This window comes from Pistacia vera, unplaced genomic scaffold (genome assembly GCF_008641045.1).
Source record: "Pistacia vera cultivar Batoury unplaced genomic scaffold, PisVer_v2 Contig1042, whole genome shotgun sequence".
Classification (NCBI taxonomy): Eukaryota; Viridiplantae; Streptophyta; class Magnoliopsida; order Sapindales; family Anacardiaceae; genus Pistacia; species Pistacia vera.
Genome location: NW_022195074.1, coordinates 63,798 through 76,397, shown reverse-complemented (window position 1 = coordinate 76,397; position 12,600 = coordinate 63,798). Strand labels below are relative to the sequence as shown.

Below are 12,600 nucleotides of genomic sequence, written 5' to 3'. Positions count from 1 at the left end.
ACACTTACTGCTTTTTTAAGGCCTAACATTATCATGTCCATTGATCAATAAATTTTTTGAGTAATTAATAAAACACTGCCTCTTTCTAATAGACTAAAACAGGAGGATCTCATCTCAATGCATAGTTATCTCCGAACATCTTCCAAAAATATTGCATCTTTGTGGGCCGGGCCCCGGATCCAAAACAACTGAGTCATAAGGCGGCGCCGACTGTCCGCCGAGCTGAAAGCTAGAAGAGAAAGTATACACATCGTACGGTTTAAAATCCAAATGGTGTCATGATGTTTGACAACAATCATCTACTACTGAAAAAGCAAATTCCCCCAGCCTCAAGCTTCAGGTTGGTCACGCTAATCACCCCGCATTTGGCCCCACACAAGATCACAAATCAACCACAATTATCATATCCACAATGTACCCGCGATACACATGATAACTATCTCCCTGTAGTAGAAGCTTTAAATTTTTCCATATATATCTCTTCTTTATAACAGTACAACAATACCCTGTTCTCTTGATCATCATCATCATCATCATCATCACCATCACCAATTCATCATAATCACAATCACATACGCCAATATTTTCTCTTTGATTTAATCTAATCTTCTCAATTACAGGATTCGGATTGAGATCCTCAAAAAGAAGTATTAACAGTTTAAAACAAAAACGAAAACGAAACAAAAAGCCCTAGTTTTTTTTTTCTTCTTCATTGAAAATTCAGGTCTTCGATTCTCTCGAAGGCCGATTAAGAAAGAACTTCAACAACTAGGTACACTGAAATGACTCATAATTCTTCAATGTGATCGGTTTCTCTTTCGTCTTTTCTCTTTTTTCGCTTTGATTCTCGTTACTCGTTTTTCTTCTCCAGTGTAATTTTTTTTTTTGTTTTGTTTTGTTTGTTGTTGATTAAATGGTTTTTGAGTGTTTTTGATGAATCTGTTCAATGCTTTGTTTATATCTGAACAATCCCCTCACTTTGTATGTTGTTTTTTTTTCTTTTTGTTTTTTGCTTTTTTACTTTTGAACTCAACTAATATGATTATATATATACGCGTATTATGTTGAGAGTTGATTATGATTATTGAGGTTTGTTCGTGCTCTGTTTTCTTTAAAACTGAATGTTTTCATTTTACACAGTGGGATTGTATTTGTTTTTTTGGTTATTTATGAATTAAATTCATAGTTTGGCTTCAAGACGGCAAGTTTACTGTTGTTTATCTGATCAACCGAACATATTGACTTCACAGGAGGGATGTTTATTGGAACATTGTGTTGATGATCAAAGAGACTGAACAGTAATCAATGGGAAATCGCGGACAAAAACGCATGGAAATGGCTGTTGATTTACCTGAAGATAAAAGAGCTTGTAGTTCATTAGACTTTAGGCCAAGTACATCAAACTCATCTGTTCAAACCCACCTGAATTCCACAAATTCCACACCTGAAACCCACCATAACGATATGGATACTTCGTCTTCTGCTTCAGCTTCAAGCCGATCAGAGGAAGAACCTGAAAAAGATTCGGGATATGGTTCGTGTGATTCTGATGATGGAGACCCCAGACATAGTGGTCTTAGAGAATTACAGAGGAGGAGATCATCTGGTGATCTTGGAAAATTGAGGAGTATTTTAGGGAGTTTGAGTGAAGACGGTGATCCTTCTAAGCAAATAGTTGCACTTACAGAGTTATGTGAAGTGTTGTCTTTTGGTACAGAGGATTCACTTTCTAGCATGATGGCAGACTCGTTATCACCAGTTCTTGTAAAGCTGGCAAGGCATGAGAGTAACCCAGAAATAATGTTATTGGCTGTTAGGGCTGTAACATATTTATGTGATGTGTTTCCTCGATCATCAAGCTTGCTTGTTAGACATGATGCGGTTCCTGCCCTTTGTCAAAGATTAATGGCTATTGAGTACTTAGATGTAGCTGAACAGGTATTCTTTGTCATAGAGTTAATTTTTCTGTATTTTCAGACGTAATTGATCATTATATGTAAGTATTTGTTTTTCCTTTTTGTAGTGTTTGCAAGCACTGGAGAAAATTTCTCGGGACCAATCACTTGCCTGCTTACAGGCTGGGGCTATTATGGCTGTTTTAACTTATATTGATTTCTTTGCTACAAGTGTACAGGTATTTAAATATCCATTTTTATTTCAGGAATTAATGGATATTAATTTTGTCCCATTGCCTGTTGAATCGATTTAATCTACAATTGGTTATAAATGGCTTTAAGAATAATTTTTAATTTTCCTTTTATCTGCATTAGAGAGTTGCACTGTCCACCGTGGTGAACATATGCAAGAAACTTCCTTCGGATTGCCCTTCAACTTTAGTGGATGCTGTTCCCATATTGTGCAATCTTCTTCAGTATGAGGATCGACAGGTAGGATTGCATTAAAATTCTATGACGGTTTGCCATTCATCTGTTTAAATATTTACTGACCTTCCAACCTTTATTTGAATAATCTTATCTTCTCAGCTGGTTGAAAGTGTAGCAATATGCTTGATAAAAATATCAGCACAGTTAAGTCAGTCCACTGAGATGCTTGACGAACTTTGTAAGCATGGATTGATTCATCAAGCCACGCATCTTATAAACTTGAATAGTCGAACTACTCTATCCCAGCCAGTTTACAATGTATGCAAATTTTTCTCCATCATCTTCCAAAAATAATTTTCCTCATATTTCCTGCCCTAGAATGATACATTAACTTTGTCATTTTGGTTGGCAGGGTTTGATTGGGTTGCTTGTCAAAGTCTCTTCTGGTTCACTTGCAGCTTTCAGAACTTTATATGAGCTTAATATAAGCAGCATATTGAAGGATATATTATCAACTTATGACCTCTCACATGGAATGTCTTCTCCACATGTGGTTGATGGGCACTCCAATCAGGTTTATATCTTAGCCATTTATGGCATAATTGTCTGACTGGAACAATGAATTTTATTTTTGTTTTTACCCGTATGCATGATTTGCATTTTGCAAACATAGGACATGGGTAGTATGAAATTAACATGCAGACAGGCAATTCTGAAGGAAACAAAAATTTGAGCTTGTTCAGGGGAACTTGACCATGATATGACTTTTTTGATATATTACCTTCTGTCATTAGAAATATAATATTTCAACATATACATCGAATATTTTGTTATAGAGCTATTGTTTGAAACTTGGGAGTGATGAAGTGACTGTTGGTTTTGGCCAACACATGAGATTTAAGCACTACCCAATAAGTATTGGAAGTAGCACCCTCGACATAGAAATGATATTGAAAGGTCTAGTATTGGTGCTTGCAAGATCATTATATACATTTTGCAGAAAGCACTACCCAGTAATTTTTTTTTTTATATTTTTATCATTAGAAATCCCTAGAAACAGGAATGATCTGTGAATGGCTGGTTTTAAATTTTTTTAGCAATGTAGTTGGTTTACTTTGCATTATCAACTTCATTGAAAATTTTGTAGCAAAAAGAGGTAGAGTGGACCTTTCATTTAGTAGGTAGTTTTTTAAAAGTTGGCATTGAAGTTTCTACGCATTTTTTGTGTGCAAATTACAATGTTTGAGGTGGATTCTGAGTTCATTTTGGAGTTGGTTTAATCTAATTAATCCTTTACTTTAATATATGTTGCTACTTAACAATTATTCTCTCTTTTAAGTGTATTTAAGAGATTATGTCAATAAGGAATTAAATAATAGGGTTTTATATAGTTAAGAGGAAATGAACTGACTGGTTATTACTGAATCTGGATCAATTACGGCAATAATGAAATTAGATTATAAATTTTATTTTGTCAAGAGGAAAAGGAACAGAATAGTTATCGCTCAACTTTGTTGCTCAGGTACATGAGGTTCTGAAGTTGTTGAATGAGCTTCTCCCTACTTCAGCTGGAGATCAATGTGTTCAGCTGGTGTTGGATAAGCAAAGTTATTTAGCTGAACACCCTGATCTTCTACAAAAGTTTGGGATGGATATACTTCCCATGTTGGTCCAGGTTAGTTTTCTGACATTTGCAGATCAAATACTGTTTGTTGTCCCTTCCTAGCTTTGTAATATATTCTTCACCCTTTGCACAGGTGGTTAACTCTGGTGCAAATATATACGTTTGCTATGGCTGCCTATCTGTTATCCACAAGTTAGTTTATTTGACCAAATCTGACATGCTTGTTGAATTGCTTAAGTGTGCCAACATTCCAAGGTAAACCTGGCAATAGTGTCTTTTGTGTAACACATACATGATGCATCTTAACTAAAGCTAATGAAGTTCTTTATTTGATGTGGCAGTTTTCTGGCTGGGGTGCTTACCCGAAAGGATCACCATGTGCTCATACTAGCTCTGGAGATTGCTGAGAAGATCCTGCAGAAGCTTTCTGATACTTTCTTGAACTCTTTCGTGAAGGAGGGTGTCTTTTTTGCCATTGATGCACTGTTGACACCAGAAAAATGTTCACAACAGTTGTTTCCTGTGTTTAGTGGCATGCAGCTCTGTTCTAGCTCAAGCCAAAAGTCTTCTGGAAGGGAGGTTCTGAGGTGTTTATGTTATGCTTTTGATACTGGTCAGTCTTCTACGGTTTCAGAATCCGGAACTTGCTGGCATGATAAAGATTCTGTTCATAATCTTGCACAGAAGATTAGAACCACATACTTCTCTCCAGAATTATTTGGGTCTGAGGAAGGACTGACTGATATTCTTCAAAATCTCAAAACTTTTTCTGCTGCTTTAAGTGATTTGATGAATGTGCCTTCTAGTAATGATTCACCTGCTCAAAATGAAGAAAATTTTTATAGTATTTTGCATCAAATAATGGAAAAGCTTAATGGAACTGAACCTGTTTCTACTTTTGAGTTCATTGAAAGTGGAATTGTGAAATCATTGATGAATTACCTGTCTAATGGACTATATAATGGGGAACTTCATGGTGCATATTGTAATTTATCTGTTGTGGAAAAACGATTTGAGGTGCTAGCAAGACTGTTTTTATCTCCTTCAAACATTATTTCTGAAGACTTTCCTCTCTCAGTCCTGATACAGAAATTACAAAGTGCTCTGTCTTCTTTGGAAAATTTCCCTGTCATTTTAAGTCATTCATTTAGGCAGAGAAATTCATTTGCTACTGTTCCATTTGGACGCTGCATAGCACATCCATGTCTAAGAGTTCGTTTCGTGAAAGGAGATGGGGAAACATGTTTAAGTGATTTCTCTGAAGATCTTGTGACTGTTGATCCTTTCTCTTCTTTGGATGCTATTGAAGGATATTTGTGGCCTAAAGTTAGTGTGAAAGGATCCAAAGATGTACAATCAGATTGCCAAGCTATAGATCAAATGAACAGTGAATCTCTTAGTTTACCTTTAGATGCAAAGTCTATCCAAGGGGAAAGTTCAGGGCCTATGGAGCATGAAAATATGTGCGCTGATTTACCTCCTCTCAAGCATGACACAATGACCAGTGATTTGGTTGAGATGCAGGTTGTTATTGTATGGTTTATTAACCTACTTTATCTGAAAAAAAAAATTTATGTGTTGTTTATCATGGAGAGGTTGTGAATATTCTGGGCATTAATTTCTCGGTTTTGCTTTTGTGCAGGAAGATGAGGCAAATGTATCAGTGTTGGCTTCTGAACAAGCAGCAGCTTCAAAGCAATCAAGTCTGGGTGAAACATCATCATTGCATGAAAGTTGTGCTGTAAGTAGTTCTTCCCACAATATAGCTTATAATATCTTTGTTCTGTTTAATTTTGTCCAGTTACAAGCATATATACTAATCTCTGGTTGCTCCCTTTCTCTCTCATTCCTGCTAGGTTTTAAGTAACATCACCTGCTCTTATGTTGCCGCTACTCATTTTGTTTTTCAGGATTGTAACAATGATCATACTTGTAAACTTCTATTTTACATAGAAGGGAAGAAGCTAGACCGAACATTGACAGTATATCAGGCAATTCTTCAGCAGCAAATAAAATCAGATGATGAATTTATTACTGGGACAAAATTGTGGAGTCAAGTACACACAATAACTTATAGAAGAGCTGTGGAATCTCAATGTGATGATCCCCAAAAATGTCTTCATTTAGGTCAAAAGTTTTCGTTATTGGATAGAGTTGAGGCACATATGCATTTTGCTTCATTATTCTCAAGCATGTTTGCTTGTAAACTAGCTTCTGATTTGGACAAGTCAAGTCCGATTTATGATATATTGTACATGCTTAAATGTTTGGAAGTGGTGAATAGGTTTACATACCATTTGATGTCTCATGAAAGAATATTGGCATTTGCTGAAGGTAGAATTGATAACTTGGATGATCTGAAGGTGGGAGTTCGTTTGCTGCATCAGAATGAGTTTGTGAGCACTAAGTTGACAGAAAAACTAGAACAACAAATGCGGGATGCTTCATCTGTTTCAATTGGTGGTATGCCTTCATGGTGTAATCAATTGATGACTTCTTGCCCATTCTTGTTTAGTTTTGAGGCAAAATGTAAGTACTTCCGATTAGCTGCATTTGGTCCACGGCAAGTTCAACCTCATCCACCGTATAATAACTCAGTTGCAGTGAGTGAAAGGCGACAAGGTGCCAGTGGCTTGCCTCGTAAGAAGTTTTCAGTGTGCCGGAACCGGATTCTGGAGTCTGCTGCACAAATGATGGATCAGTATGCAAACCATAAAACTCTTCTTGAAGTGGAGTATGATGAAGAAGTTGGTACTGGTCTTGGTCCGACATTGGAGTTCTATACCCTTGTCAGTCATGAGTTTCAGAAATCTGGCTTGCGCATGTGGAGAGATGATCATAGTTCATTAGCCACCAGGAATAGCTTGCAGGTTGAGGATTTTGAAATAGTGATGTCTCCTTTTGGTCTTTTCCCTTGTCCATGGTCATCTGCAGTGGATACATTGGATGTGATACAATTCTCTGATGTATTGAAAAAGTATGTTCTTTTGGGTCAAGTTATTGCAAAGGCTCTTCAAGATGGACGAGTCTTGGATCTGCCTTTCGCCAGAGCCTTCTATAAGCTTATTCTTGGGAAGGTATTTTACTTTTCTCATATTTTGAATATTTTTGAACTCATGTAAATTTGGAGAAAAGGCTTACATGAGATGGTTTCACCACATCATCATGCTGATGTAGTGAGACTGTCCAATCAAAACTAAGTGGTAGTTTGTTAAAACCACCCACAATAGAAGGAATACTATGGCACAACTGCTATATCACAATTTTAATTGGGTGGTTTTACAATCTGCATGGTGCTGTGGTAATACCATATCATGCAAGTATTTCTCATGAACTTGTCATGATATATGGATTTTGATCTAGTAATTAGTACTTAGGCAAACTTCTTTCTGACAGGAACTTAGTTTGTATGACATCCAATCATTTGATCCTGAGCTTGGTAGCACACTGCTGGAGTTTCAGGCTGTGGTTAATAGAAAAAAATATTCAGAATCAATCTGTGGACAAAACTCAACATTTGATCTTGATTCATGCTTCCGGGGTACCAGGGTTGAGGATCTTTATCTTGATTTTACTCTTCCTGGGTACCCTGAATATGTTCTTACTTCTGAGGCTGATAAGAAAATGGTAAGGCTTTTCTTGATCTAATTCCATATTTTCCCCTGAGATCTGTTAGTTAATGATAGATGGCAAACTCAATTGACTTTATCTTAACATCCTTCCAGGTAAATATGACCAACTTGGGGGATTATGCAGCATTGGTTGTGGATGCTACAATACGCTCAGGAATATCCAGACAATTTGAAGCTTTTAAATCTGGTTTTTGCCAGGTATGTGTAATCGAACAGATTGTTTTCCACTTTTATTGAAATATGAATGGCCTTGATCCTTGTTCTGTTATAAATGCCATTAGAAATGATTTGGAGCCGTGTTTACCAGTATCCTTGAAAAGTATTTCATAAGTAATAACTGCATTATGTTGGTATTTCTTTCTTGAACTCTTAATATTGAACTGACCTCCCAATAGTGAACTTTTTATATTAAGATCTTGAAACAGGAACATTACCTAGTCAGTGAGAGTTAGCTTGAACTAAAAAACTGTTATTTGTTACGACAATGTCTCCTGTGCTCAAGGTGACCCCATTTGGCTGATTTATTTGTATTTTATCTGTACAGGCAAAAAATGCAGTTGTAATGTCAATACTTGCTCTATTTCTGCCATGCATTCTAGATCTTATTTTCTGATTACTGTGACTTACTTGTATGTCTTGAGAACATCACTTTTTAGTATTTATTTGAATGCAACATAGTGGAAGACAATATGAGAGAATATTGAAACCTATGGGGAAAATAAAGCAAGGGAGCCTTGGTGAGGGTTCTTCTTGTTTTTACAAGAAGCATTCTGTTGGTTTTCTTTGAGAAATTTAATGGGTAGAACAAATTTGGATTTCAATATTTATTATTATTTTTAATTTCCTGTCCAGAATGCCATTTTGATATTTTCTGTTGAGATGTTGGTATATCCGTCTTATCATGATGTTAAGTATATTTTCATTAATAATTTTCTAATGTGTGTTTGGTTTCTAGTTGACTATATTTCATTTGTTTTTTCAGGTTTTCCCTATTGAACTTCTTCAGATTTTCACGGAAGAGGAACTTGAGCGTTTACTCTGTGGAGAACGTGACTTTTTGGCTGTATGTATCTTTTCTTTATTTGATCTATTGGTGGGGAATACAGATTATCCTTACTAATTAGTGATCTTGCTTTGAAGCAGTTTAATGAGCTTTTGGATCATATCAAGTTTGATCATGGGTACACGGCTAGCAGTCCTCCCATTATTAACGTAAGTGATACTTTATATTTCTCTTCTGGTGTTTTTGTTTTTAAAATTTCATCTCAATAAATCCCAAAAATTGCTTATTTACTCTGCCGAACACCAGTTATTGGAAATTATAAAGGAGTTTGACTATGAACAACGACGAGCATTTCTTCAGTTTGTGACCGGGGCTCCTCGGCTTCCTCCTGGAGGTTTGGCATCTCTCAATCCAAAATTGACAATAGTCCGAAAGGTCTGAACTAGCAATACATATCTTTCTTGATTTCTTTTGAAGTTAAATCTAGCTATCATTTGTTCACATGTTCTTTCCCTTGTGTTTTCTACAGCACTGTGGTAACTCTGCAGATGCAGACTTACCCAGCGTGATGACTTGCGCCAATTACCTTAAGCTACCACCTTACTCCTCAAAAGTGAACTTTCTTGCCTCTTTAGCATCAATTCAATTATTCGTCTTTTTTTTTTTTTGGATTTTTTTTGCCTCTTGAAATAATGCTGTGCAAACTTTTTTGATAAAATTTGTTGTTTCGTTACAGGAGAGGATGAAAGAGAAGCTCTTGTATGCCATAACTGAAGGACAAGGGTCATTCCATCTTTCATAGACATCCATCACAGGTATATAAAATGTGAATTTTGTAATTAATAGAGATAGTTGCAGGTGGTGTAGATAAAAGGAATGGTGATAGTAGTGGGTTGCAAAAGAGGGTCTAATTATTTCAGAGCAAAGGAAGCTCCCGTTACGACTTGACTTTTGTGCGGGATTTGTATATAAGTGGGAAAATTCAAGGAAAGCTGCTGATTTACTTCTAATGGTGGATTTCAGATTATAGATAGATTGGGTTGTTCTGCTCACATTTCTTGTACAAATCTCTCTTTGTACAGATAGAATTATGGCTGCTCTGCCCTGCAGCTTAGTCTTTATGTTTATGGTTACTAAGTAGTTAATTGCAAATTTAAGGGTTCTTTTCTTTTTTGGTGTTTTGTTTTGTTTTTCAGTTCTCTGTTCTTATTCATTCTTATATGCCATTCCAGTCCAAACGTTCTTCCACAATGACATTTTATTCTCTGCTCAAATAGAGTGTACTTCATGGACTTATTATCTTTTACTTTTCTTGAAGTTTCAGGGAGTTTAACAAGACCCCATAGATGTTAGAAATCATCACTATTTCCCTTCACATTCGTGAAATTGTGACTTACCCCTTGATCATGGAATTTTGACCATATATATTGTATTCATGGGAAAGGAGGTAAGTGATGATTTTTGAAATTTGTGGGAGGTTATTATTTTCCATACTTTAGGGGTTCATTGTATTTTTTAAACATTACAGGGACGTGAAACGTATGAGTTCTTAATAAAAGAGCAATATGCGGGTGGGTCTCCACGGGGGCGGGATTGACGGGGCAGGGATTGCACAATACCCTCAACCGGTGGAGGGGAGTTTTTGGTGGACCATCCCCGACTTTTCCAGGGATTTGGGGAAAACGTCCATCCCTTTTTATGGGTTAGCATGGTATTTTCCTAGACTAGCATAAATTTTTCTGTCCTGTGATTTTTCCCTCAATTAGTGTGACTTTTCTCTCGATAAGAGTGAATTTTCTAGTCAGCATGAAAATTACACTAAATATGCCACAAGCAAATCTAATCCAAGTCAATCTAACCCTTGAACACTTCTTAAAAAATGGAATTAATCACAGGATCCATGAAAACAAGAACAAACCCATTAACAAGATTCATAAAGTTAGAGATTTTTTAAACCTTAATCCTAAACTCTTAACATTTATCCTAAGTCATAAAAAATTATATTAACAAATGCGGTTCACTCTCTCCAACAAAGAATAAGTTGAAAGTTGTAAAGTTGTAAGTAAAACTATCACTTTAATCAATCTTTACCATGATTAATGTTCAATAAGTGATTGGATTTTTAAAAGAGCAAACGACATGTTCCCACTCGAGGTTTAGGAACTCTCGAGTTCATACCCTTGGTTACATTTATTCTATATTTACATCCTTAAACTAATACTGTTAATTAATTTTAAATTTTGACTTGTGCTATTACTATCCTACTCTTCACTTTTTATTTCCCCCCAACGCAGCCACCATCACCATCTAGCCACCAGCACCACCCAGCCGCTGGCGTTGTCAACCTTGTTTCGGCTGGTTTTTCAACCAAAATCACCTCCAACCTCTTGCTTGTAACCCCTACACCAAAACCCAACAAACCCCTTCACCGTTGCACCCTCTCATTGCCGGAAAATGACCTCCTTGGCATTTGCGTTTTCACCCAACTTTGTGGCCAAATTCCTGCGATTCCCTCATTGAAAATTCACCCCGAAGCCACCAATCGAAACCCCTTCATTGCCTTTACAAAACCCACCCTCTCATCGGTCGTCGTCAATCACCACTTGCTACCCAAGTTCCATTCCGACTGCCATGCGACAACTTTTTTTGCGCTGTTTTTCCACTGTTTTCTACCTTTTTGACTTCCCATCCTCCTCTTTGTTTCTTTGTTGTGCATTCTTTAGCCACCAATTATCATCCACCTGCCCAAAATCTCCATTCAAAGTTGATACCACTAGAAACGGGAAAAAAAAAAAAAAAACTTAAGGAATTAAAGAAGGAATAAAAAAAGTCGAGATCTATGTACAACAGATCACACCTACCAAGAAAAAAGTATTTTGTTTTGGTTCGACCTGTATTCCCATATGAAATAGGGGACGATATAAATTTTACAAAACTCTTCCCCCAGGATCTTACTAAAACAATATGCATCTCTAGCTATGACGTTCATTGTAGCTAAAAGTATGAATTTGCATAGCTAAATGGTTTAGCTACAAATGCAATGTTTTGTAGTTTATCGTAGCTAAAAGTGACGCAGCTAAAAGTTAGCCATGTAACTTTTTGCTTACCTAGCCAACAGTTTATATTTTTTGTTATGGATGAGATTAATATGTAACAAAAAAACTTAAATGTTTTTGCCATAACAATAATATGTTTGTAGCAAAAGCTTTGCCTTTATAGCCATGGCAAATAGGTTGTATAGTTATGTTTGCATTTTAGTTACACAAATATAAATTTATAACTAAAACTTGAAAATTATATCCTTTTTGGAAATGGCAAACCATCAGCTATTTGAATATTTGAGGAAATTCCTCAACCAGCTGCCCAGCCAAGCACATGCCGTTTTTTGCTTATGGGTGGGTGCAACGGTGAAGGGGTTTGGTGGGTTTTGGTGTAGGGGTTATAAGGAAGAGGTTGAAGGTGATTTTGGGTGAAAAACTAGTTACAACAAGGTTGAAAACGCCGACAACTAGGTGGTGGTGGTGGCTGGATGGTGATAGTGATGGTGGCTCATGACTATGTGGGTGGAAATAAAAAGTGAATGGTAGGATGGTAATAACACAAGTTAGAGTTCAAAATTAATTGACAGTGTTAGTTTAAGGATATGAATCTGAAATAAATGCAACTAGGGATATAAACTCAAGATTTCACTAAACCTTAGGTGGGAACATGTCGTTTGCTCTTTTTAAAATTCAAAACTGCTCCAAAGAAAATTTTGTTGAAAAAGAGAGAAAAGTGATGAAATGTTAGGTTTTATACAGCGTTCTAAAAATCGGACCAGACTGGCCAGTCAGACTAGGACTTGGTAGCCTGTCTGGTCCAATCGGGATTATAAGGGTGTTTTTGCTATATTTCAAACCTTTAGAGACTAGCTTGTAATTTTCTAAGAGTGTTTTTGTTAGATTTCAAACTTATATGAGCTACTTGAATTTTTAAGGGAGTTTTTTTCAAATGTTAAGGGACTAATAAATTTTACAT

General features: G+C 36.3%; 1 protein-coding gene across 2 annotated transcripts; it reads left to right on the top strand.

Moving 5' to 3' along the window:
- The first annotated feature begins 512 nt into the window (after positions 1-512).
- LOC116126764 (E3 ubiquitin-protein ligase UPL4) lies at positions 513-9,756 on the top strand. Of its 2 annotated transcripts, XM_031412439.1 has the most exons (18): positions 513-772; positions 1,251-1,938; positions 2,024-2,134; positions 2,271-2,387; positions 2,484-2,642; positions 2,737-2,898; positions 3,847-3,999; positions 4,082-4,203; positions 4,290-5,472; positions 5,591-5,689; positions 5,859-7,025; positions 7,345-7,575; positions 7,674-7,778; positions 8,563-8,643; positions 8,724-8,792; positions 8,890-9,018; positions 9,113-9,196; positions 9,320-9,756. In XM_031412439.1, the coding sequence occupies exons 2-18, from the start codon at positions 1,306-1,308 to the stop codon at positions 9,383-9,385; spliced, it is 4,671 nt and encodes a 1,556-aa protein (XP_031268299.1). In that variant the 5' UTR covers positions 513-772; positions 1,251-1,305; the 3' UTR covers positions 9,386-9,756. The 2 variants fall into 2 exon arrangements, with proteins under 2 accessions (XP_031268299.1, XP_031268290.1); XM_031412430.1 differs by lacking the exon at positions 9,320-9,756 and having other exon boundaries at positions 9,113-9,286.
- The last annotated feature ends 2,844 nt before the right edge of the window (positions 9,757-12,600 follow it).

Bases quoted from the DNA above. Each gene is read 5' to 3' on its own strand.
- LOC116126764 (XM_031412430.1), top strand. From the start codon at position 1,306: ATGGGAAATCGCGGACAAAAACGCATGGAAATGGCTGTTGATTTACCT. The intron at 1,939-2,023 runs GTATTCTTTGTC...TCCTTTTTGTAG, and splicing joins ACTTAGATGTAGCTGAACAG to TGTTTGCAAGCACTGGAGAA. The intron at 7,026-7,344 runs GTATTTTACTTT...TCTTTCTGACAG, and splicing joins ATAAGCTTATTCTTGGGAAG to GAACTTAGTTTGTATGACAT.